A 26,672-nucleotide genomic window follows, 5' to 3' on the forward strand; every position below is an offset into this window, starting at 1 on the left:
TCACCACCTTCATAGTGAAAAATTTCTTCCTTATATCTAACCTAAATCTACCGTCTTTCAGTTTAAAGCCATTACCCCTTGTCCTATCGCTACATGCCCTTGTAAAAGTCCCCCTCTAGCTTTCTTGTAGGCCCCCTTTAGGTACTGGAAGGCTGCTATAAGGTGTCCCTGGAACCTTCTCTTCTCCTGGCTGAATAACCCCAACTCTCTCAGACTGTCTTCTTAGGAGAGGTGTTCCAGCCCCCTGATCATCTTTGTGGCCCTCTTCTGGACTAGCTCCAACAGGTCCATGTCCTCCTTATGTTGGGGGCCCCAGAGCTGAATGCTAGACCCCAGGTCCAGGTCCAGGTATGCATATATTCTTTTTACCTCCAAATTACTAGCCTTGTAAAACAAAACTTAAAGACAATTTACAAGGCCCTCAAAGCCGATAATTGCCCCTTGTCCTTCAAAAAAATTTTTGTTCTCACTTGGGTAAGCTGCTGTGTGGTTTCCGCGTTTGTTCTTCACATAATCTTTTGTGGATTTTAGATCAATACAGGCTGGCAGAAAACTCTGATAATGCAGTATACAATATTTTCACTGTATGCTTCCTTAATTTGGGGGGTTTGGGTTTTGGGTTTGGTTTTCTTTTGCAGCTTGTGTCTTTGATTCATATTTTTGGTTTGTAGGGTTTGTTTTGGATGTAGGAAAAAAGTACCAAAAATTACTTCCATGTAGGAACATGGGAATCATCGCATGTCATGTCACATAATACCTTTCATAAATGCAACAAACTGCTTTTTAGAAGCAGTTTCTTATTCTTTATATTTTTCTTTCCTATTGCTCCTGCACAAGGGTTTCCCTGATATAAGTACGGACAGAAAATTTATTCCTGTTTCTAAGCTACATTTGCCCGCATGCAGTTGATGTTGCCATCTGCTTTTCAACCAACACAGAGCAGTGCCGGGTGCCCTGGTGCCAGGAGGTCCCCAGGGCCTGGGGTGTCAGGAGCAGTGGGGGCTCCCCGTGGGGGCCCATTAGGGCAGGGCCTCCCTGACAGGGCAGGGCCAGGCAACCCAGTTCTGTCGCGCCCCCCAGCCCGGAGCCAGGGAGCCGGGGGCACCAGGGCAGCCACAGCCCCGGGCGTCAGGCACCTCCCTGGGGACAAGCTGAGGCTGGGCCAGGCATCCACCTGTGTATCCCCAGCTCCACATGGCCCACAGCCAGGCCAGGCAGGGCTGTGATGGGGTGGGAGCTGTAGCTCAGGCGGGGCCATGCGTGGCAGCCTAGATAAAAGCAGATCCTACGGGCTGTGGGCAGGCCTGGCTGCGGCCTCCCTGCTCTTATCCCACAAAGCAGGATCATTCGCCCTGTATGCAAAACGCCAAACTACACACAGAACGGAGGTATTTTATTTGATTCATTTTTGTGCAAAGATTGGTGCTAGGTAGTAACCCACAAAGCTAGCACACCGCTCCGAGAAACTACAAGGCATTTATACAGTTAAATGTGTCCATCACAGCTAATATTCACACACCTCAGCTAATAATTGGTTACTTTCTTTCTCGCCCCAATGTAACAGTACAGCTCACTTTTAATGGGGGGGTGGGGGGGTGTGTGTGTGTGTCAGTTCCTGGCCTATAGGCCTGATTTTTAGTATTATAACGAGGATAGTTCCCCTACTGGGCACTTTGTTTTAGTTCTTATCTACATCCCAATTAGTTGTTCTCTTTGACTATACACTTTATCACCCCGTTCTCAGCAGCTTCTGAGGTGGGATGTTTGCTTTGATCAGTCTCTCAGCTCTCCTCAAGGATATAGTCACAAAACAAGTGCTTCCCTATCTCTCCGTTTTCATCTCTGGCCTTCAACTTCTGTTTTGCCAGGCTCGCATAGTTCATTGTTCTGTCTTTAGTGGACAGTTCCAAAAATTCCATTTTCTTAGGGAAATTTCTGCTGGCTGCCTGGGAGCTGTGGAGAACAACATCTTGTTTAATAAAAACGGCATGAGAAATATGCAGCTTTGGCCTGTTTGCTGAAATGGCCAAGGACAATGGGTCAAAGAAAGGACATGTACAAAGCAAGCTCTGCATGTTCCAGCGGTTTGCAAACAACAGGTGGCTGGCTAAATTCTGGAGATAAGGAGCTGAGAAACAAGAGTCAGGCATCTTCCAGAAGGAACAGAAAATATAAACATCAAGTTATACTGGGAACACGAATCGGGTGGTGATTGGGGAATAAAGGGGCCTCCCCTTTACAGAAATGCTATATATAATCAAAGGATTTTATAATAAAGTGATTCTGTGTCTACACCCTACAGAGTCTGTGTCCATCATACAGCACAGGGCACCTGAACAGGGACATGAAAAATAACAAAGGGACTTGAAAAATAACAAAAAGAAAGCAGCAACAATACTTACCGGTGGTGTACCCCTACGCAGCTGGATGGAGGATATTGCATCAAGCAGTCATACTAATCACCAGTCGTTGGACAGCACAGGTGAGCAGCTGCAGGGAAGTCCTAGACTGCCGTTTTACATTATGGGACAGTCAGCAACTAGGGAACAGAAGTTACATTCTGAAATTTTGCAACGTTTTTTGCAAAAGCAAGGATTTAAGGTCGCTCTGCTGCAGCTGGTGAGGTTGCTTGTATGGATTTGGGATCATTGTCCATGGTTTCCTAGCAAGGGATCATACGATCTCGCCCTATGGCAGAAAGTTGGTGAGGAGATGCAGATTAAGCAACTTTTGCAGTTGGAGTTCCCTGATGGTATATTGATTACCTGGCGTGTGGTTTATACTGCTCTTAGAACTCTGCTACCTGCTGAACAGGTACTGCAGAAAGTAAATGATCCTGCACCACTGCCTGATGAGTCAAACCGGAGAAAAGAACCCAGTTAATTTGAATTAATAGATCCTGAGCCGGAACCAGACTATGCTAAAGTGGTGGCTGAACCTCTGTTATCGGAGGATATAAATAACCCTGAGGATCCTTTTGATCCCGATCCTGTTGATCCTGAACAGGAGCCAGATTTGTACCCCCCGCTTACTCCTGTACAAACGATGGCTGCTTCTGCCCCTGCGGCAGATGAGATTTTGCAATAACAATGACAAAAAACTCTCTCACGTTTACCTTTGACACATCTGTCCCCCCCTCCCGCCCCTCTGGCACCACCACCGCCCCGCCACCGCTGCCACTGCTCACACCGCCACCTCCCATTTATCAATTGCAAGGAGCTGTTCAACCTACAGCTCCAGGCAGGCTGCTTGATGAGTGTTGGACAGAAGCCTTAAAAAAAGGGGATATATCACTCCTTCAATCCATGCCTGTGTTATGTTGACCACATAGGCCACCGGAGTATACTCGTTTACCATATGAAGTGATAAAGGAGGTGCTCAAGTCAATAAAGGAATATGGTTTACAGGCATCATTTACAATGAATTTGCTACAAGCTATAGAAGAATCTTATGCAATGACACCCATGGACTGGAAATTCATTTTACGCCTTAGCTTGTCTGCAGTGCAATATTCTGTGTGGGTTTCTGAATACCTTGAGCTAGTTCAGGTCCAGGTAATGGACAACTTAATGGCTGGAATTGCTATCTGTCTTGATGAGTTGATGGGGGAAGGGAATTATGCTACGGGGACAGCACAAGCTGGTACGCCATGAAACGTTTTTGCTTAAGTGGCAGGTTTAACCTTCGGGGCACTCCAACGGGTGCCAGATTTTGGAAAACGAGAATCATCATTTGCTGCCATTCGTCAGGGACCTCAGGAACCATATGTACAATTTCTAGATCATTTACAGACTGCTATACATAGAGAGGTAGAGTCTTCTGAAGCAGCAGAATTTTTATTGTTTCATCTGGCCATTGAGGATGCGAACACCGACTGTAAACAGGCTATTGATCCTATCCGCAATCAAGCAAAAACTTTGAATGATCTTATTAAAGCATGCCAAAATGTAGGTTCTGAGCAACATAAGGCAGACGTGTTAGCTGCTGCCTTAGCTCAACAGTTGGTGGTCGCAAGAGCTGCTACTAAATGTTTCTCCTGTGATCAGGAAGGACATGTAAAGAAGGATTGCCCGAAAGCAAAAAGAGGAGGATGAGGTCAAGGAGAGCAGGGAAAGCAACCTACTCAGCTATGCCCTCGTTGTCAAAAAGGATACCATTGGGCTAATCAATGTCATTCTAAGTTTGATGAACAGGGCAATCTGCTCCCTGGAAGAGCATTGGGAAACGGGAGAAGGGGCACAAGGTCCGGTGCCCTAAGAAAGCACAACAGGACGCAGCTTCCACTGGCACAGTCCTTGACATGGTGGGCACATATGAGACGAGCACTGGCAACCTACAACAGTCAGGTCTCTCAAACCAGCCACAGCAGGCAGCACGGGGTTGGACCTGGCCACCAGTCAATCAACAGTAATTCGAGATCAATCTGTACATTTATTGGCAACAGGAGTCCTTTACCTAAGGCTTTATGTGCCCTATTGCTTGGTCGTTCCTCTACTTCCAGAGCAGGCCTATTTGTTTTGCCCAGGGTCATAGATTCTGACTATACAGGAATGATAAAAATCATGATCTGGACACCTACACCACCCTGCACTATACCTGCAGGGGACCGACCTGCACAGTTGCTCCTGCTGTCCAACACACAGATACAAGCTGGAAACCCCTCCCATGCTGACAAAAGGGGATCCACTGCGTTTGGAAGCACTGGTTTACCTCACATTTTTTGGACACAGAAAATTACCACAGGACAACTGTTGTTGACTTGTAGAATTAACAGTGAGGTGTTCATGAGTCTAGTGGACACTGGAGCGGATGTTTCTATAATTCAGCGGTCAGATTGGCCACAGGAATGGCCATTAGTACAGGCGTTTGCTGCTGTTACTGGAATTGGAGGAACACAAGTACCTGGGGAAAGTATGTATTCTGTGATAGTAGAAGGTCCTGAAAACAAACAAGTGGTTTTAAAACCTTATGTTCTGACTGTGCCTTGTACTCTATGGGGTCATGATCTCTTGTAACAATGGAACATAGCACTAACGACACATTTTTAATGCAGGCCACTGACATTCAGCCATGACTCAAGCTGACTTGGCTGACAGGCAAACAAGTATGGGTAGACCAGTGGCCTTTGAAATGTGAGTGGCTAGAAAAGGCTCATGAATTAGTGCAAGAGCAATTGAAATTATGTCATATTGTCCCTTCCACGAGCCCTTGGAATACTCCTATATTTATTATTCCTAAAAAGTCTGGTAAATGGAGATTGTTGCAAGACATCCGAGCTATTAATGCAGTGATGGCACCTATGGGGGCTCTACAACCAGGAACTCCAAATCCAACTATGATTCCAGATAATTGGCATTTGAAGGTTATTGATTTGAAAGATTGCTTTTTCACTATTCATTTACATTGTGATGATTGTGTTTGTTTTGCCTTTTCGGTTCCTGTGGTTAATAGTGATTGACCTATGCAGCGGTTTCATTGTGTAGTTTACTGCAAGGGATGAAAAATAGCCCGACCATATGTCAAGTGGTGGTCAGTGAAGCCTTGTCAAATATTCACAGACTGTATGATAACATTGTGTTATATCATTATATGGATGATATTTTATTAGCTGTTGAAACTGAATTGCTTCTTTCCCAAGTTTTTGAAGATGTAGTAACTGAGCTTCAGCGATACGGCCTCCAAATTGCGACAGAAAAGGTGCAATCAGTTCCTCCATGGAAATACCTTGGTTGGAAACTTCTTGATTCGTATGTATATCCACAGTCGGTCTGACTTGCTACCACAGTGAGTACTTTGAATGATTTACAAAAGCTGTTGGGAACAATTAACTGACTTCGACCTCTGTTGGGTATAACAACACATGAACTGTCACCACAGTTTTCTTTACTGAAAGGGAACCCTGAGCTAACTTCTTCTACGATTGACAGAAGACACTCAGTCAGCACTTCAAACAGTGACAGATAAAATTAATTCCACATTTGCTCACTGAATTTCCCTCCAGTTGTCAGTTTGATTGTTTGTCATTTATCATTCTTTTCAACTGTATGCTCTTCTAGGCCAATGGGACAAAGGAAGAGGATGCTTTGCGCATTTTAGAATGGCTATTTCTACCACATTTTTTTGCCAAGACGTTAACCACTGCCCTAGAGATGATTGCCAGACTTGTTTCACAAGGTCATTTGAAATGTCAACAAATAACAGGATGAGATCCTGTCTTTATCCATTTACCATTAACAATAGAAGAGTTTCATGCTGTGTTGTGTAACAGTTTAACTTTTCAGGCTGCCTTGGCTGATTATACTAATGTTGTTTTGTATTCTCTGCCATGTCATCTTTTATTAGGTTCTTTACACTGCTTACCTCTCCAACCACAATCCTTGTTGAGTTCTGTTCCTTTGCAAAATGCACGTACTGTATTTATTGATGGTCTGGTAAAACAGGTAAAGCTGCAGTTGTTTGGCAACAAGCAGACTGTGAAGAATAGGCCTCAGATGTTTTGCATCTCTCTGGGTCTACACAATTTGTTGAATTAGCTGCAGCAGTTCATGCTTTTGAATTATTTTCCAGGGAACCTCTTAATATATGTGCAATATAGTCACAGATTCTGCATATGTCACGCGTATTATTCAGTGTTTAGAATCTGCTTTTATATGGGAGGTGGACAACAAACAGTTGTTTGATTTATTGTTAAAACTGGCGCAGCTTTTGAAAACAAGACAACATTTCTATTTTGTCGTTGATATTCAATCTCACACTAACCTACCAGGACCTCTTGCTGAAGGTAATGCAATAGCAGATCGATTTACAATGGCTGCAGTTTCTCCCCAGCTTTTTGAGCAGGCCAAATTGGCTCATGAATTTTTTCATCAAAATGCACACTCCTTACGGAAACATTTTTCTCTAACAACTGAACAAGCTCAGGATATAATTTGGGCATGCCCAGATTGTCAGTGGCTTTCTCCTTTACCTGTTTTGCCTAGAACTACTCCTAGAGGTTTAAATGCAAATGACTTGTGGCAATAAGATGTCACACACATTTCTTCCTTTGGACAACTTAAGTATGTCCACGTTTCTATCGATACCTTCTCTGGGTTTTTAATAGCCACTGCTCATTCTGGGTAATGGGCCCAGGATGTTGTGAAACATTTTTTGCGATGGTTTGCAACCATGGGGGTTCCCTGGAAGATGAAGACAGAAAATGGATCAGCTTATGTTTCTCGCCATTTTCTCTAATTTTTGCAGGATTGGGGAATTGAACATATTACTGGAATCCCACATTCTCCAACTTGTCAGGTGATTATAGAACACGCCCACCATTCTTTGAAATCTCTTACTGATAAACAAAAAAGGGGGAATTCGGTAGGGATAACACTGCAGGAAATATTGGACAAAGCTAGTTATGTTTTAAATTTTCTTAATCTATCTGGGTCTAAACAATATAGTTCCACAGTAGATAGACATTTTAGAGCTGAGGAATCCTCCACTCTGAGACCCCAGGTGTTTTATAAGAATTTGGAATCTGGTCAATGGGTGGGACCAGTTCTCTGCTTACATGGGGACAGGGATGTGCTTGCTTGTGTTTCTCTTCCTTCAGGTCCTTACTGGATCCCTGCAAGAAATGTAAAGCCAGCCCAAGTGAAAACACATGCTGAAGATGAACAGGATTTGTGTATCTTTTAGTAATGTACAAAATAAGTCTTATCTTTTTCCTCTTTGGTGGCATTCGGAATTACGGTTACCGGTGAATTTGACAAGATCGTGGGAAGGTGAAGGTGGTTTGGCTCAATTTGCTAGTATTTTATAACAAAAAGTAAGTGAGACAAAAAGAAGAACTAGATGGTTTTTAGGATGGTTGATATTTGCAATAATTTCTGTGGTTATTATTATAGCCTTGGCTGCTACAGCAGCAGCCTCACTTACACAATCTGTTAAAACTGCACACATAGTTGGAGAAGCCTTGACAAATGTGACTAAAGAATTTCAAATACAAGAAAAAATTGATGAAGAGGTTTTATCTCGATTTCAGGCCATACAAGCCACAGTGATGTGGCTGGGAGATTGGCAGGAGGCACTCAAAACCTGAGTAAACCTGCAATGCGATTGGGAACATAAACATAGAGCTTTATGTGTCACGCCTCTCCTGTGGAATAGTACTCAGCATAGCTGCGATTTTGTGAAACAACATTTACAGGGGGTGTTTACTTATCTTTTCAGCATAACATTCAATCTCTGCATGATCAATTAAAGGACCAAATTAAGAAATTGCAAGACCTAACAAGTGAAAGTGTGCTTCAAACATTAAGGAATGATTTGTCATGGCTAAATCCAAAAACTTGGTTTAGTGGATTAAATCTTCGAATGTGGGTATGTATTGGTATAGGTGCTGTGTTGTTTTTCTTGTTCTTAGTGTCTTTACAGATTCTACGGTCAGCTATCCAGCGAGTGCAAAAGGTAGAAGCCTGCATTATGGCCACACTGTTAATCAACAGATTGGTCATAAAGAAGAAAGGGGGAGATACAAAATCAGAGAATTTTATATTAAAGTGATACTGTGCCTACACCCTACCGAGTCTGTGTCTGTCATATACCACAGGGAGCCTCTCCCCACCATCACCAGTGGGACAGGGCAGCCCTCACTGCTCCCTCCCTGGCTGGCCCCTAGCCCAAGCAGCCAAACCTCAGGCCCTTACAGCCACCACCAGTAAATATTTTCCTCCCCCTTGTGCATTAACCCCAGCATAAAAAGCGCTTGCAATTATGTCATTCCTCAGTCTTTTCTGTAGGTTACTTAAACCAAATTCATATGCTCAGAGACAATTTGTTTCTCTGGTCATCCGAGCAGCTCCCGGAGACCTGCTGGAGTGGTTTCAGCTCATCACCCGTGGGTGACTGTATCTGTGCCCAGCAGTCCACATGGGACACCACACACCACAGCCTTGTGCAAGGTCCTAGCACTTACCTCACCCCCCCAGGCACCACCTGCTGAGTTACCAAATTATGTAGTTCTCTTCCATGGCAGCTCCTGGAAGCTCACAGACCTCCTGTGACCAGCTAGCATGCCCTGCTCCTTACTCATTTCTAGCTCGCAAGCTGCCAGTTACCAAATTTCATCCTGGTTTTATTTCTGTGATCCTCAGGGTCACCACATTCTTCCAGTTTCCTTCTCTATCCTGACTCCATACCCCGGCCTCATGCCCTCAGCAAATTCTATCAGCACATCTCCTAATTTTTGTGGCGCTGAGGACCACCTGCCTAATAGGTTTGACTGAGCGGTGAACCTGCCTCAGTAATTCAGGTAACAAATCCATTTACTACATCCTGGGGCCAATGACCATTTGTGCAGTTCTTTTAAGAATGTCCATAAAACGATATTAGTTACCAAACTGTTATATCCATACATGGTTAACAGCAATGTGTATCCAGGCTATTCAACTACTCATGAACAGAAGCAGCTTTAGCAGTTCCTGTCTTACAAGGCCTTGCTTCATTTAGGCCAGGTGCAGGGCAATAGCAAGCCTTACCTGAACTTTTATCCTGCTGCACTTGAAATGACTTTATGCCCTTCCAACACTGTTAGGAGCTAAGGAAACCCGATACTAGGTGATCTTCGCTTTTGCATTTTACCGTTGGTATTACACTTTCCTTTTCTAATCTATCTAAACGACATCCAAATCTATCTAATCCATCTAAACCACAAATGTCAGAAGGTTATAAGGACACTCCCATCTCTGGTTGGAGTAATTCAGTTCTCCTGGCGGGCTCCAGCCAAGGTCTCCCACATTCCTCCCGTATTATATTCTCCCAAGGCACATCCCCCCTTACTATCTCCTGTATTATCTCCTGTATTTGTCTCATATTATTTACGCCCGTGCTCATGCCGTCGCACTGGAGAGTGGGTGGGACACCGGCAGCCCAGCACCTCCAGGTGATGCCCCGCCCCCCGCCCCAGCGCAGGACACGACACAGGTGGGCCCCGCCTCCCCCGGCAGGCAGGCCGTGCCGAGGCCACGCCCCCTCTTGCGGCAAGCCCCGCCCCGGGGCCGCCGGGCTGCCCTCTCCTTGCCCGCGGATTGGCCACCGTGGCGCGCGGCGCGGGGCGGGGTCGGCGCCGGGCTATTTAAAGGGCGGCGGCGGCAGCAACCGGTGCCTGCCACAGAGCGCCGGGGCGGCAGCGGTCTGTGAGTGGTGGCAGGGCGGGGAGGGTATGGGGGAAGCCGCGGCTCGTCCCGTCCACTTCGCGTTGTGGCGCCTTGGCCCGGCGCTCAGGGCCGCGCTCGGCCTGTCCACGGCCCCGCCGGCGGCCGCCTCCGCGCCTCGGCCTTGCGGGGAGGCGCCGGGTGCCTGGCGGCCCAGCTGGGCCTTGCCCGGTATCCAGCGGTAGGAGGCCCCTGCCCGGCCTCGGCCTCCCCTGCTCTGGCTTTCCCCTGTCCCCCTCCCCACGCTTGGTCTCTCCCCGTGAGCCTCCCCCTGTCGTCAGGAAACCCGGCCCGCGACGCACCTCCCCGCGCTCACAGAGCGGGGGGCTGCCGCCAGCTCTTCCTGTCGCTGCAAAACCTCGTAAAGTCCCAGATTTGACTTTTTCAGTCACCCTCAGCCCAAAGAGCAGCGCCCGCAGGGTGGGCGTGGGGTTGTACGTGGCCGCTTGCAGCGGCGTGTGGTGGGCGGTGAGCGGCCGCGATGGCTGCGGCCCTCCCCGGCCGGATTAAATACCCTCGCCTGGGGCGCTCACCTTGCCTGTGGGTAGGGGGGGTGAAGTTATCATGGTGCACTGACAGTCCCTTATGTTCTCTTATTCCATAACGCAGCTGTTGTAGTGCCGTGAAAAGGCAGAACTGTGGAGCAGCTTCCACGCAGGTAGGAAGGATTCAGTTCTCCAGCCTGAAGGATCTCTGGGGAATTCTAGTCCTGATTTTTAAGAGGGGAGGGGAAGTAATATCCACACTCCTGCTGTGCAGTAAGCTACACTTGCTTTTGCAAGTTTGAAGCTGCCTGGGGCAGACTTTTTTGGCAGCTCTAGAGTGAGACTGAAGTGATTCAGTACCCCTCTAATTTGAAGAATATCTAGTCATTTAAGATTATACTTAAAGTAGTCCCTAACTTAGCAAGTAGTTCAGATCTTATTTGTGTGGGAGAGGATATCAGCCTCCATGTAATATGTTGTATTTTTTGTTCTGTGCTGTGAAGCTAAAGCCCTGATGTTGCTCTGGGAACTGGCTGAGTGGAGTCTCAGATGCACAGGGTTGATGCCTGTGTTCTAATTTCTCTGAAAAGCTCCAGGTGAATCATGCCTAAGCTCTTAACTGCATGTGGCTTTAGTGGCTTCATAGGGAAACCAGGCTTTGGTGAGAAGCACTGCTTTAACTTGGTTATGTCTATATAGTCCTTTTGAAGGTGTTAGTTTTCACCATTCATGACTAGAAGAGAATGCTTGAGCATTCTCTTGAAAGAAAATGCGTTCAGTAGGTCTTGTAGATTTGGGATGGTAGGATGTGCTTGTATCCTATGTTGTGTGGGATGACCTGCAGCTTCAAAGTATTAATTTCAGCTATGTTTAGTCAGCTGTTCAAGAAATCCTAAGGCACAGTCAAATGTTTTAACAATTAGCATATTGTCTTGTGACTTCCATGTACAAGTGGAAGAAAGGCTTAAAGATCTGGCATAAGGCTGACTGAACAAAATACTGAGTCACAGCACTTGGGGCTGCTGAACATACTTGTTCAGTGTAGTACATGGACATCAGAGTTATTCTTGTGGTCTAGGCACTTGTATTTCAGAGGCATGTCTGTAAAGCTTTTTATTTTCCTGGATTAGAAGAGGTGCTGTATCTTTAGGTCTAACTTGATAACTACATTTAAGTTTGGCTGAGTAGACAGTATGTCTTTTAAATATGGATTTTTGGACTAGTGAGGAAGATGGGAAACTGTGGAGGGGAAGCGTCTTGGGTTTTCTCACTTGAGCTTCAGTTGAAACTACAACAAAACAAGGAAGTGGTAGCATGGAACTAGTCACTGACCACTTGCTCATGGCCTGCTGGGGCTGGTTTCTGTTCCCTGGACTTCACTCTGACCTTCTTTGGGAAGGCTGAGTGGCAGGTTAAGACTTCAAAGCTGAAGAAAACAGAGTTCTTAAGCTGCCAGCTTTTAACCTCCTTTGTAGAGGACAAAGTGTGGTGTTTCCTTGGACCTAGTTACTAGCATTCAAGTATATGGCACAGTATTAGTTGAGCTCTTATAATAAAATGCAACTTCAAAGAGTAAGTTTCACTGGAGTAACTTTGCCTGGAAGTCTGCAGTAAAGTGAAGTACATGACTTGAAGTATCTCTATAGACCAGTTTAACTTCCAAAGTTATTGTGGGGAGAGAGGCAGAAACAGTTATGTTGAGATTAAATATAGTTTTGTTTAGCCACCTCACTGTATGATTTCATGAGAGGGAGTGGCCTCAAGCTTTATATTTACACAGCTTAGTGTGTGGCATCAGCAGAGGAAAGGTGAAAGTCTTCTGTGGCTGCTCAGTTACTGACTGCTGTCTCTGAAACCTGTGCGGGTGAAACTAATTTTCTGTCACAGAATTGTCAGCGACACCAATCTGGTCAGAAAATGTCTGCTCTTGAAACACTCTTTAAATACATTGATGAACACCAGGACGTCTATATTGAGGTAAGTTTTCTTTCAAAGTCTTGTCCTGCCCCACAGATTTATTAGGTGATGCTCTCTTACTGTATAGTGCAAGCAGTGCCTTACCTGGAGTTTGGCTCTACCTCATGAATGCCAAACTAGGTTTATGCTGTCTCTTCCCTTCTGAGATGGGAGAGGAAAGATACAAGCAGTGCTGGAGTAAAGCCTGTTCATGTTGGGGGACAGAGAAAGAGGTTACTTTCTGTACTTTGCTGTTTAACCTGAAATTTAATTGTACTTTGTATTGCAATCCCTCTCGCCTGTGAAGGGATCAGTGGTGTACAGCACTATAAACTCCCAGGCAAGAAGTATGCCAAGTGTTCAACTTGACTTCTGACAGTTGCTCTCACTGATCTCACGTGGGTGTGCGGGGAAGCGAAGGCAGCCTTTCTGAGAAGCCTGAAGGACATCAGCTGGTTCTGGATTCTTAAAAAATGGCAACCAGAAAGGCACAACGTGCACAAGCTGTCATACTGTTAAGCCTACCTGCTGTATCTATAGATTTTGGGCTACACTGCAGGGGCAGCTGTAGAAAGTAAGGTTTTTAGAGAGCTTTTGAGTGTAATATCAATGTTTAGAGCATTCCTTTGAGCAGAGAGAGAGATCTGATTTGCCTCAAGTTTAAGCTTGGCTAAAACAGTACTAGTTGAACTGCAAGGTGGTGTATTTGTATAGTGCTTCCTGTGCCATAATTCATGTGTAGTGAAACCTTTAACTTTTCTGTCTCTGTAGCGGCTGGCTCAATGGGTGGCAATCCAGAGTGTGTCAGCATGGCCGGAGAAGAGGGCTGAAATCAGACACATGATGGAGGTTGCTGCAAAGGATATTGAGCGACTGGGAGGCACAACTCAGCTTATGGACATTGGGAAACAAACGGTATGCGGGCATCTCCACGTCAGCTTAGTAGGTAGTATCTTTTGAAGACAAGGTGTTTTGTGCCAGGCTGTCATCTTATGATCCCAATAAGAAAGACACTTAGACTCCATAAAGTATAATTTTAAATGCTGTTTATTAGAGCTACTTCTATAAAGAAAGAGAATAGTATAGATATTATTATGTCCCTTCGGATGCTGGGAACCCCAACCTGTGCAGCATCTAGTGGGTTTCCAGTCAGCATGCAGCATGGTGTGCAGATCCCATTCATGGAAATGTTATCCCATTTTATTTATTCAAGCTGTTCGATTCCACTGCCAAACAAAAGGGATATTCACATGAGAACTTCTTGCTGCGCTTTCAAAGATAAGGACATGCAGGTGGTATAATTGTCAGTACCAAGTGGGAACTGCCTCCAGCTACAGTCAGCTGGCTAAGCTTATCCTGCAGCCCAAGGTTATGCACAGCACAACATGGGCAGGAAGGCAAAGATGTGTGTGCAGCATAGCACAGCACAGGCTTGGGTGTACTCAGGCTAACTATGTGGATCACTAATTCCTTGATGTCTGGGCTTTTGGTCAGGGTCACCACTCAAGGGTCTTGTGGGTAGTGGCCTAGAAGGGCAGTAGCTTGTTGGAGTGTGGGATTGTCTTCCCTGCCACATGTCCTAAGCTTCCTGTTAAAACCCTTGTTTGTAGTAAACTTTGGGATCTAGATCAATTAAGCATGTTGTATTGCATTTTTGGACTGTGTGTTAAATATATTTCAAATACTTTTCTAACTGAACAAGAACTGAGCACCTGCAAACAAATGTTAGACTTTTTTTAACAGCAGGCTGGTGTTGGTCCTCAGACCCATAGGCTGTAAAGATACTGACTGAAGTTATGTGCTTAGGAGAATGATAGCGATAACATCCTAGAGAACAATCCACTTGATATGCTCGTCCTTTGAAGTCCTAGTCACTACATGTCACAGAACAAGACCCATACCAAAATTGTTTGAGTAGCGCTTGGATAGTGGCGTTCAAAATCCTGTTGTACTGCAGTGTTTGCTAGTGTTAGATCATCATTGTAGTTGGTGCTACTGACTCCTGGGTGAAATCTGTTAATCAGGACCCTCCGAGCAGTTCTTACTTTTGGTGACTGGAATACACTTACTTGTAGCACTACAGGTCCCAGCAGGGAAGCAGCTGGCATCATGTGCCCTCTGGGGAGCGAATCTGTAAGATAATTCTAGCTCTGCTACTACCTGCAACCTAAGATCCCATCAAAAGTATTTCAATTAACTCAGACTTGTTCCTTTCATCAATATATCTTTCTGGGAGCAAGAACTGATTTTAAGGGTTTATTATAAGTAACATTTCTAATTAGAAAACTCTTATAGCTGGATTAAAGTTAACTTTAGCATTTACTTTTATATTAAGTATAGACAAAATAGAGTATGTACATTGCTGCTGTATCAGTGAAGGACAATGTAAAGCATCTGGTGAAGTTGTCTGATCTAACGTAGTATACTGCTGCACAGCAGTTTTTACTGTGTACTGATTACTGTAAGTGTAAATTCTTGCAATAATTCTTTAATCACTTAGAACTGCAGCTGGCCAAGGACCATGTAACCTGTTGATAATAAATCGGAGCTTGGAGCTCATGCAAGCATAAAGCTGATCTTGATCTGCGGAACAGTGTCTAGGAGTGTGTGTTAACTCACTGGAGGGGAGTATGCTGATTGAGAATAGCATGTGATAATTGCTTAAGGAGTATTTGAAAGAACTAAGCAAGTTCAACTCTTGAACTCTTGAACTAAGCTTATCAGCGCTACCCTGACCTTTGCTTAACAATGTAGGCTGGCATAGGAAATCCAGCTGTTATGCTGACATTCTTTGGGTGTAGGCATGTATTATACTCAGTGATACCACTGCCAGGAAATCTTTGTCGAGAACTATACTGTGGGCAGGGTGAAAGTGCAGTGACAAGCAATGCAGAATGCAATATTGAATGGAGTTCATCACTTATGCTTAGGTCAGCATTAGATATGGCAGTTTGGCATGCAGACAGCTTGATCTGCGGAAGTCTGATGAAAGATTGCTTAAAGCTAACGGTTCTGAGTGGCTTGGAATACTTTGATTATTACTGGAACTTGTCAGGAAACTTTTACTGGCATGGTTCTGTCATGCCTTCACTGCCACACTGCTTCTGGCAATCAGTTTAAGTATCTTAGTTTTGTTTAGCTGTCTATGCCCCTAATCTCATCACCTCCATATTAATCTGATAAAAATGTGCTACTCTGATGTTCCACATTTGCATACAACTTCTTGCCTGTTTCTAGCTGCCTGATGGATCAAAGATCCCTCTGCCGCCAATTGTTCTGGGAACACTTGGCTCAGATCCATGCAAAAAGACGGTGTGTGTATATGGTCACCTGGATGTTCAGCCAGCAGCACTAGAGGACGGCTGGGATAGTGAACCCTTCACACTGGTAGAAAGAGATGGTAAGAGTGGTGGACTTAAGACTGATGAGCACTCCTGTAACAAGTGTGGTATTTCTCAGCTGTTCTGAAGTTGTACCCTTGAAAGGAGAGGAGAGTAAGAACAGACATGGGTGTTTATTTAATACTGTTGAGATAAAAAATGCAGGAGGGGAAAAGGTAAACAAGTAGAGCTGCAAAGTCTCAGCTACTCTCAGGGCTTGTTTCTTTTTCTGATAGTCTAGACTGTACTTGCATGTTATCTTCCTTGTAGCTACAGCAAAGTCTTAACTGCTGCCTTCTATGGCAACAACTTGTTGTCAGAAAGCTTTCTAGAACTAGTTTCTTGTGCTGTTCACAACTTGCTGCCTTTAAGGGCATGTCAGACTGCAGGGATTTTGAACCGTTACAGGGAGCCAACACTCAACACAGCTTCTTTATGCCTGCAGACAGGAGTGGTACAGCAGCTTCCCTGGGTTGCCTTGTGTTTGCATACTGTGCTACAATGAGTACTGCAGAAGCTGAGTTTTACAGAGCTAGTCCCCAAACAAGTGTCCCTTTCCTGTAAATGGGGATGAAAAATCATGCAGTAACTCCTGTTGAAACAACACATTGCCAGTAGGCAAGAGGAGACAAAAACTTTCTTTTCTGTTTAAAGCTGGTGTTACCAACAGCATCTTACTTGTTTCATTTGCTCAGTGTTGAGTGTCAAAGGTCATATGAATAGAAGGACATTAACCATTCCTGTTGCATAAGTGTCAAGAAAAGATATCTGTGGTAACTAGTGTTTCTACCTGGGCACTTGGTCACAGGCAGCAGAGTCCAAGTTACCAAATTGGATTATGTCATCTGATAGCAAGAGCTAGACTTGCCCCAGGCTGTGGATTATCTCTGTGTGGCCTGGCAGTGTAGGAGGCATATCTACCAATGCCGCCTTACCTTGCAAGATGTCTGACCTGTTCTGTCACTGTGGTTACGCCTAGTGCTTAGGGGTTGTAGACACAGCTGAGTTGCAGCAATACCCACCTCGACTGTGATCCTGTGTGCTATGTTTCCTGGGACTTCCCTGTAGTCTGTAAAACTTCTCTTTGACTAAAGCCCTTTCTGGGAAGATTCATATTTGTCTGGAGAATCCAGAGATGCTATTGGTCACTAGCTGCTGAAGTCTTACTCTTCAAGCAAAGAATTCAAGCTAATACTGGATAGGTTTCTGTTAAAAGAAGGTCGTTTGTTTCTATACCCTTACTGCTGTGTTTTCAGAAAATTATACTATTGTGAAGGATATGGGAACAACTTAGCCCAAGGCAGTTACATCTTTTCCAGGCTTATGTTCAAGTCCCATCTAGGGCACAGCTGGGGCAAGAGGTTGGGTAGCCCTAAGTGGGAGAACTATTGCAGTCCTGTACCTATCCCACTTGCATGGGTATATGAAGTGGGATGTAAAACTGCTACTTCAGAAGAATCAGAAATGAAAAGTTAATAGAAGCAGGGCTAAAAAGCTTATCCAAAAGGATGTTTTCTCCTACAGGCAAGAGATGACTGGAGCTTCATCCTAATTTTTGTTCATGCTTGTTAATTTGTATCCTGTTTCTACAGGAAAGCTGTATGGGCGAGGATCAACAGATGACAAAGGTCCAGTGCTTGCCTGGCTGAATGCCTTGGAAGCTTATCAACAAACTAACCAGGTATGTGCCCAAAACGTATGCTGCTTTTTTTCATACAGCTGAGTCTAGCAATAAATGTTGTCCAAGCCACAAACCCTTGTGAGGCAAGCCTGCTTATTCAGCTGATTGGAGGAATGATGCAATAGTCCTGTGAATTCTGTGATGTCCCAGTAGGGTTGAGTTGACTTGCTGACAAGTTAGTCTTGAAGATGCTTAGATTGCACTTTAAACATTTTCGCTTTAATGCAATGTGTAGGAAGGCAAATACATATGCAAGTGTCTGGAGCAGGAGGAATAAACAAATGTGATCACTACTTTCATGTAAGGATGTCAAATTAGCTTGGCCTTTAGCAAAGCTTAATGTCTCACTGCTACTGAACTCGAAGAAGAGATTAACTTAGTAACACTAAACTGGGAGCTTTGCTGTTTCTGTTCAAGAACATTGCAATCAGAAATAGCTCAGGATGTCTGCTTCATCTTGCAAAACAAGTTGCTATTACTTGTGAGAAGAATTAGCAGTTCTCAAGTGCTGTCTAGGCATAGAATATGGTAGACTGGATAGACAGGATAGCTCTGACTCTTCTACTGTAGCATGCAATTTCTGTGGTTAATATTAGTTTTCCTAGCCCTGTGACTTACCTTTGGCAACAGATCTCTGCGTTCCCACAGTTAAGAGGATTGGGAACAAGTTGTTCTACAGCTTGGTTAAAACTTTTTTGAACAGTCTGAATTCCATCAAATGAAGGGTGATGTAAGTGCTGTCCAAGCTTCTTAATACGTTGTGTATAATTAACAAATTCCACTGTCATGGAACTAATTTACCCAAGTCTGTTTTTATTGCTTTCTATGTGACAGATTGAATTTACTGATTGCCGAAGGAGTCCAGTGTGTTCACATACTTCATCTGTTCTTGATTTTACTTTTCAAAGGAGTTTCCAGTAAATGTTAAGTTCTGCCTGGAGGGTATGGAAGAATCAGGATCTGAAGGCCTTGATGAACTGATTTTTGCTCAGCGAGACACCTTCTTCAAAGATGTGGATTATGTTTGCATTTCTGACAACTACTGGCTAGGCAAGAAGAAGCCTTGTATCACCTATGGCTTGAGGGGTGTCTGCTACTACTTCATAGAGGTAAGTGCTGAAATACAGGGGAAAAACAGTATTAAGCTGAATTCTCTACTGGAGAAGAGTGGTAGCTCCAACTCTTCGATGCCAATAGCTTTTCTTCAGAAAAGGTGAAACTGACTACTTAAGTAGAACTGTTTCTACCAGTTGTCTAAATATTTTCGTTTTACTATCTGATATGATACTTGGGTGGGAGGGATAGCTTTCAAATGTATGAAGCAAGATAAGCCACCACCTTCACTGGAGGACTATCTCATGGCATAATATCTTCATCCAGATATTTCCTTGAGTGCAGGAAGAGATGTCACCACTGAAGTCTCCAAGGTTGGGACAGTCAGTACTAAGGGCTTGTACTCCACAGAGCAATAAAACACATACGCTTTAATGCACTACAGCTGAATGGTCTGGTTTCAAAAACAGATGCATTCTCAAAACATATGCAGCAAAAAGCTAGGGTAAAAGTCTGTTTGTCAGTGTCTTCATGCTAAAATTAACGTGAATCTTAATTCACTTCAAACCAGGTGGAATGCAGTGACAAAGACCTTCACTCTGGAGTTTATGGTGGCTCAGTACATGAGGCCATGACAGATCTCATTACTCTAATGGGTAAGAAAAAGCAGGCTTCACTGAAAGCATCTAGAGTGGGAGTCAAAGTCGTTAAAGCATGAGTTTGCAGTGAGAGGAGTTCCTAAGGGCTGCTTACACTAGCAAAGCAATGACCGATGAAATGGCGCTTGCTACGTATGCATAAAACAGACTGCTGCCTTAGATACAAAAATATAAGGAAGGTCATGCCAAGAAGTTGTCTATCTACTTTAGCTTCCCCTAAAACCTTGCTGCAAATTTGTATGTTAATTAAATCAGCTCTTTTCTGCAGGCTTCTCTACAGATGCCATATTGAACTCCTGGGGAATCCTCCCTTCAGACAGCCAGCCAAATATGTAGCAGTAGAATTAAATGCAGTTGCAAGGAAGCACTCATTTTGGATAGCTGCAAATTCTATAAGTGCCTTCCATGCTTAGTGGAACAGGCTCTGGGAGGTAGAGGTCAGAGTTTTATTATATTTACAGAGCTTTCAGAAGGCAAAGGCTGTATTTTCCATGGGAAGTCTTCCCAGCAATTACATTTTGTCTCTTCTGATTGAATCCTGACATTAAGTGCTTGTTTACAGGTTCTCTTATTGATAAGAAAGGGAAAATTCTTATCCCAGGTGTTAATGAAGCAGTGGCACCTGTTACTGATGAGGAGCTGGCACTATATGAGAAGATTGATTTCGACCTGGAAGAATATGCAAAAGATGTAGGAGCAACAAAGCTATTGCATGGTACAAAGGTATATTGTGCTCCTTCCTCTCTACCTTGGTTAGCTGTGTTAGTTCAAGCTATCTATATTAGAAGACAGAAGCAAGCTTCTGTGGATACTTTTGTAGTTACCAAGTAATTTAGTAGGCAGAGAATTAATCTGATGTCTTTAAAATGGTGAGATTGCTTTGAAGATAACTTCACCTACTGTATAGCTGATTTCATACTTAAGCAGTTCCTGTGCAAAGTGTTATGTGCTTGGAAACTTAGTCTAGGTTATCCCATGTTTAAGGCAAGCAGTCTAGGCAACTTTAAATATGCTCCTTAGTCTATGTATAAGTAGCATTTCAAACTTGTACAGAACTTTATCTAGTGCTGTTCTCTTAACGCTAGATAGGAACTGCTAGCACTTTTCCAGAGGTCAGATACCCTGTTTACATCTGTGGGAAGTTCAGTGGGTTACTAGAAATGAAGTTGCTCATAGAGATGACCTCTTATAAGGTGAGACAACAACTTGAGGTCTAGCTGTGATGACCTTAAGGTTGACATATTGAATATCTTCCTAGACTTGGCAAGCAAGGACTGTTTCGTAGCCATGAACTAGGCAGCTGCCCAAATCTTTGAACGGGCTTGAGTTCAATAAACTCATGTGTGAACTTCTGAAATCTTCATCCTGGGAGGTCTACAAATGAATGCTGTTAACATCATTGAATCTTGCAAGCTATAGGCATTACATACTTTTAAGCATTAAACCCTAGATGTAAATAAATCTAGCATAAAATGGAGAAACAAGTGTTGTAAAAGACAAGTTTACATGTGCAGGTCTGTGTTCTGTCCTTGTACTGTCAGGAGGAGACTTGAGACTCAACTCAAATAGGTATAAGTAACAATTTTATATCCTCAACCTTGTCTTTACAAGCTCAGGTTTGTATCAACTGAGAGCACACAGCCTTCCTTGTTTAGCCTTGTCCTATAAAGTAATGGATGAAATACAGCTTGTATATAAGAAGGAGCTGACAAGATGATCTTCATATATTATGCTGAACTACAGCTATTCAGTCTTAGCTAGACTGAAATCCTAGCTTAACTTACCAAGGGAGTTCTAACTAAGCTGCATGCAAGAAGGGTCTTAGGACTAAGGGGAGATGTGGGAAAGGCGGCTGTAATCTCCAGGTGAGAAACAATGTGCTTGAAAGATTTGAACAGTGACAGTTAAATTCTCTTTGAGAAAAGATTAGAGGCAGGTTGTACCTAGAAATTTTGTGGGCTTTAACATTAACAGTTGTTTTGTTCTAAGACCCTGAATCTCTGCAGTGAAGTTCAAGTTTGACATACTGTAGCTATACAGGACACAAATATGTTGAATTCACAGTATGCAGTGTACTGAACAGCTGTGTCCAAGGCAACAAGGAAGAAATGCAGAAGTGTACCTGAAAAAGGCAACAGTGCTCGCTTTAATCAACCCAGAGTTCAGGCAGTTTAATACAACTGATAATATAAACAGGAGCACTTTGTACACCTGTCTGCACAGTGGTGAGGCTTTTAGAAAACTTGTGATCTTCATAAGCATGGGGCTTAGCGATAAAGGCACCTGCCTGACTTGAGGCAGTGGGGACTAGAGCTTCCAATACACTCCCTGCACATTCTGCTTGAGCACCTTGTAGATGGTATTTGTGTCAGAAGCAGACTGATCACGTCCTGTAAGTTCCATAGCACTAGGAGAAAGCCAAACTAGAGCTATGGAATCTCTTAAGGTGCTGAAAATCCAGCTGTTGTATCAAAATGTGTGCTTAATGGGAGTGACAGCTTCTGTTTATAACTGAGGGATCATGAATGAGCTGCATTTCTCCATGGGAGAAAGCACTGTTTCTTGCAAAGTCTTTATTAGATTGAAGAAATTATTACTTTGGGAAACCCCAAACTTCATGTAACCTTGCATCTTTCCCTTTGCTTCTGCAGAGAGATATCCTTATGCACAGGTGGAGATACCCTTCCTTGTCTCTCCATGGAATTGAAGGAGCCTTCTCAGCCTCTGGAGCCAAGACTGTGATTCCTAGGAAAGTGATTGGCAAGTTCTCAATCAGAATTGTGCCAAACATGACTCCAGAAGAAGTCACAAAGCACGTATGTTGAGATGGGTTGCTGGTCTCAAAACTAGTCTCAACTTCTCCTGTTCTTCATGCCTGGGGGAAGAGTATTTCTAGTTTCTAAAGTGGTTCCGGTTACTTTGCTACTATCTTCCCTGTTCTGCACCTCAGCTCAGATAATTGAGGGAATTGCTGTATGGTCCCACGCTGGACTGTTTGTGGCCTTGCTATTCAAATTCTCTCAGCTAACTCAAATAAGACTCAGCAGTAAATGCTAATTTTAGAGCAGTTGTATTGCCAGAAGTGCATATTCAAAAGCATTAGGTTGACATATAGGCTGACAGTTATACAGTATACTACTAACTTGCCTAAAGGTGATGCTCTGATTTCAGAGAAGAGATACATAGGGATAATATGAAATAATAGTAATAGGAAAAGTATTGCTGCACAGTAGTAGTGACCTGCAAGTCCCTAAGATGCTTTTAGTGTACAGCTGTTACCAGTGTTCATACAAATGCTAACAGTAGATAAGACTATTTAATCTTTCTTACAGGTTGAAGACTACTTGAGCAAAAAGTTTGCAGAGCTGCAGAGCCCCAACAAATTCAAAGTATACCTAGGCCACGGTGGAAAACCCTGGGTGTCAGACTTCAACCATCCCCACTACATGGCTGGTCGGAGGGCTATGAACACAGGTCAGTGGGTTTTCTGCTTGTCATTGGGAGGACTAAAAAGCTCTTGTTCCAGCACCTCCAGAAATACAGAGGAGGTCATGTTTGCAATGTTCTGTACATACTCTTCCAGAGGTCAGTTCTGTACATACTTAGCCAAACTTATGTCATGAAGCATGTCACATGCAATCCTTAAACTCAAGTCTGAGGTACAGGAAAGAAATTTGCTGCCAAGCTCATTACCAACAGCCTTGTTCCAGTATAGTAGTATGGTGTTGCTTTTGCACAAGGATGAGATTGTTGGTAGTTCAGATCACTTGCTTAGCCAAAGCACCCAAAGTTTAGTCATCCTCGCACCCCTAATCAGTTACACTAGGGCAACTAGAGCGAATCTGACTTCTGTGTTGGAGTACAAACAGGCTCCCAGATGAAGTGTTATTTGTGTAACTAAACTCTGAAAGTGACAGGACTCCAGCACTACATCTGGGGGGTGAATGCCATAACTCTGCAACCTCTGCAGTCTGGCTGATTAAAACAGAGCAAGACTTGGCCAGCACATGGTACAGAAGTGGTTGATACTTCATTGCTTAAGCAGCAGTAAGGATCTGTGTCAGAAAAACAAGTACAGTTCCATACTGACTAGAGCATCACTTTGTTCTAGTTTTTGGAGTTGAACCAGACCTGACCAGGGAAGGAGGAAGCATTCCTGTTACCCTTACTTTTCAAGAAGCAACAGGCAAGAATGTCATGCTGCTTCCTGTTGGAGCTGCAGATGATGGTGCCCACTCTCAAAATGAGAAGCTAAATAGGTAAGAGAATATTTATCCCTGTGCCAGCCTGAGTTGTACTGTGGGTCATGGTGTATATTATGAAAAGGACCAAGAAGAATTGAGCTCTTGATTTTCTTTAATTATGTGAAAGGCAAAGTGCCACTTCTCCCTAGCAGAGAGTCACTGGTTAGATAACTAGTCTGTACCTCAATCTTGATCTCATTACAGCTTCTGGTTTTATACACTTGAAACCAGAAGCAGTTTTCATACTTTGGTCTCCAAACTTGGCTACCCAAGGGTGGTGTTTCTCTCCTTGCCAGGGGAGATAGATGCAGGGAGGTTGGAACTGCCTGTTGGCTGCACAGTAATACCTGCAGTGTTGGTTGCATGCATAGGACTGCTCTCTACAGCTACCTGAAAGGAGGTTGTAGTGAGGTGGGGGTTGGACTCTTCTCCCTAGTAACAAGTGATAGGATGAGAGGAAATGGCCTCAAGTTGCACCAGGGGAGGTTTGGATTGGATATTGAGAAATTTCTTCACTGAAAGGGTTGTCAAGCATTGGACCAGGCTGCCCAGGGAAGCAGTTGAGTCTCCATCCCTGGAGGTATTTAAAAGAAGGGTAGATGTGGTGCTTGAGGATATGGTTTAGTGGTGGACTTGGCAGTGATAGGTTAGCGGTTGGACTCGATGATCCTAAGGGTCTTTTCCAACCTTAATGATGCAATTATTCTATGATATTGCAAAAAGCACAGCTGCTAAAAATACAGCTTAAACTAAGACAATGCTAATGGAAGCTGTCTTCTTTCCAGGAGCAACTACATCCAGGGGGTGAAGATGCTTGGTGCATACCTCTATGAAGTCTCCCAGCTGAAGGAATAAGTGAGACACCCTACCTTCTGGCTCTGGATCAGAAGTCTGAATTTTCTTATAAAATGTCATCAATTAAAGTCTTACTTGGCTCCCCTTTTCCACCAACACTCCACTGCTTTGGTGGGGGAGAGGGAAGCATACAGTTCCACTTGACAAAAACACTGTATACCAAAAATATTTCTTTAAATGCTTACTTCAAATGACACAGACTATACCTTATCTGGCCAGCAGTCCTGAACTGTGTCTTTGTCCCCTCTGTATCACTCAAGTTGTGGTTTGCTGTATTTATCTACTTTTCCTGTAAAGCAGGAGGAACAGTTTGCTCTCAATGGTTTAAGCAGCCACATCAGTTGCAGAACTGCCAGCCAAGTTTAAGGTTCTTATTCTTGGATATGTCCTGGAAGTAGTCAAAGTGACAGATTATGGGGTTATACTGGAATGTGTTCAAGCTGTAGTGAGGCATCTATCTTGCTAACTGAGTCACTTTGAAGAACAGTTTGTCTCTTACAGCTTATACCTGCCTGCAGGTTTCAGTTCACAGTGAATTAGGCTATAAGTAAATTCACTGTGGTAATGACTACTGGCCATCTTTTTGTAAAGCTGCCTTTGTATTCCCTGAAAAGAACAATAAATCATGCTCTAGACTTTGGCTCTTGGTCTCTAAGGATTAAATAATGACTCGGGAGGGACAGCAACCTTGAGTAACTTGGGAGGAACTCTTCTATGGCTATAGAGGCAGATGAGCAACATGGCTACACAGACTGTACTTCCTAGGAATCAAAATTCTTATTCCCTAGGCTCTGGCTCTGTAACAGCTTGTCTTGAAGCACATGTTAAATCCTGCTCTGCTGAGGGAAAACAAGGTCAGAAAACGTTCCCTTTTGGCTCTTTAAGCCAGGTCATCACACTGTAGCACAACTGATGAATACTGCAAGGGAGTGGGTGGAATTTTAGGCGTAAGTGGGGAGAGAAGAGCATTGCTCATTGCAACTACTGACTGACATCCAACTTCGAGCTGTCTTTTTGGAGACATTCAACTCCAACACTCTGATATCATGACAAAAACCAAACCCTCATAAATGTCTGCTAATTTGAACTGAATTTGGCTCGGTGTTACTGAATTCCCTGTCCAGCACTAGCAGGTTAAGCTAGGTAAGCATTTCAAGTGATGGTGCTTTATTCTGGGCACTGCCTGAGAGCATGATGCAGCCCTGTAGCCTGGCAGATAGGTGAAAAGCATGTGGTGCTTGTTCCCTTGGGGGAGCAGAAGGCAGGAATGTCTTGTCGATCTGGCTTTCAATGTTGCTTCACAGTGGATGGCTCTCAGGGCAGGGAGGAGTCTTCTCACTGTGAAGCTTCTAAAGCTTCTCTGCCTTGTTTGTTGTTGTTCTGGTTGGTTTGTCATGGGAGTTGATGACTCAAGATAATCTGGTACCATTAAACTTTGTACTTGCAGCTGGGGTACAGGCTGAGACCTGTGTCAGTACTTGCTAGCAGCAAGCATCTGTACAAACATGGTAGTGGGCTGCTAGGTCCCCCCCTTTCGGGGACAGTGGAATTACAGACTGCATGTGGTGTCAAAGTATCTAGGACAAGACTAGCATGCCTGAATAGTTGAAGGTCATCTGTATGCTAGGATCAATTAGTTATACAGGATAACTAGTCCTAGCAGTCAATGTGTTAAAGCAGCTTCCTCAGTTATTGAATTGATTCCTCAGACTTCTCCCAATGGGCTAACTTACACAAAAAGACAATTCCATTGCTGTTGGTGAGTTTATATTGCTTATTTTCTACCTATTGATTTTAAAAGTATCAAAACTTACAAAAGACTAGTTCCTGGACTGGGGTAAAACTAGTTTCTCATGATATAGAGAAAAAGCTTATTTAGGCAGGAGAAAAGCTGATAATGTCATGACCTGTGTTGAGAAAGTGAGTATGTCTGTAGCTGTCCTATTTCATTTGTAACTCTTCGTGAGAATCGCTTAATTGTCTCAAGTTCTGCATGGAAGGCACTGCAACCGATCCTGCACTTCCTGAATAAGCATAGCATGGCTGAGTTGTGAAGGATGCCCAAAACATAAAGTGTGTTAAGGGGTTTGTAGAAGAGGCTGGGAAGCAGATCCTGTTGGATAGACAGTGGAAGTGTTTTGGCATGGGGTGAGTGCCAGAACC

At 43.9% G+C, this 26,672-nt stretch overlaps 1 protein-coding gene and 1 long non-coding RNA gene across 3 annotated transcripts; both read left to right on the top strand.

Moving 5' to 3' along the window:
* Window positions 1-1,958: 1,958 nt before the first annotated feature.
* On the top strand, window positions 1,959-8,560 carry LOC135311952 (uncharacterized). Of its 2 annotated transcripts, XR_010371520.1 has the most exons (4): window positions 1,959-2,482; window positions 5,639-5,784; window positions 7,243-7,293; window positions 7,595-8,560. It is a non-coding gene; the product is annotated as an uncharacterized LOC135311952 (long non-coding RNA). The 2 variants fall into 2 exon arrangements; XR_010371519.1 differs by having other exon boundaries at window positions 5,639-8,560.
* A 1,565-nt stretch (window positions 8,561-10,125) lies between these two features.
* On the top strand, window positions 10,126-25,149 carry CNDP2 (carnosine dipeptidase 2). The gene is made up of 13 exons (XM_064443112.1): window positions 10,126-10,178; window positions 10,806-10,854; window positions 12,569-12,658; window positions 13,409-13,552; window positions 15,875-16,037; window positions 17,610-17,698; window positions 18,607-18,807; window positions 19,323-19,407; window positions 19,973-20,133; window positions 22,062-22,226; window positions 22,743-22,884; window positions 23,522-23,669; window positions 24,440-25,149. Exons 3-13 carry the CDS (start codon window positions 12,599-12,601, stop codon window positions 24,507-24,509), a joined length of 1,428 nt encoding a protein of 475 aa, XP_064299182.1. The 5' UTR covers window positions 10,126-10,178; window positions 10,806-10,854; window positions 12,569-12,598; the 3' UTR covers window positions 24,510-25,149.
* The last annotated feature ends 1,523 nt before the right edge of the window (window positions 25,150-26,672 follow it).

The sequence above is a fragment of the Phalacrocorax carbo genome, chromosome 2, assembly GCF_963921805.1.
Source record: "Phalacrocorax carbo chromosome 2, bPhaCar2.1, whole genome shotgun sequence".
Classification (NCBI taxonomy): Eukaryota; Metazoa; Chordata; class Aves; order Suliformes; family Phalacrocoracidae; genus Phalacrocorax; species Phalacrocorax carbo.

What these genes read in the sequence shown, in the direction of transcription:
- CNDP2 (XM_064443112.1), top strand. Translation starts at nt 12,599, where the DNA reads ATGTCTGCTCTTGAAACACTCTTTAAATACATTGATGAACACCAGGAC. An exon ending in ACCAGGACGTCTATATTGAG is followed by an intron (nt 12,659 to 13,408) that starts GTAAGTTTTCTT and finishes CTGTCTCTGTAG; the next exon opens with CGGCTGGCTCAATGGGTGGC. An exon ending in CAAAATGAGAAGCTAAATAG is followed by an intron (nt 23,670 to 24,439) that starts GTAAGAGAATAT and finishes TCTTCTTTCCAG; the next exon opens with GAGCAACTACATCCAGGGGG.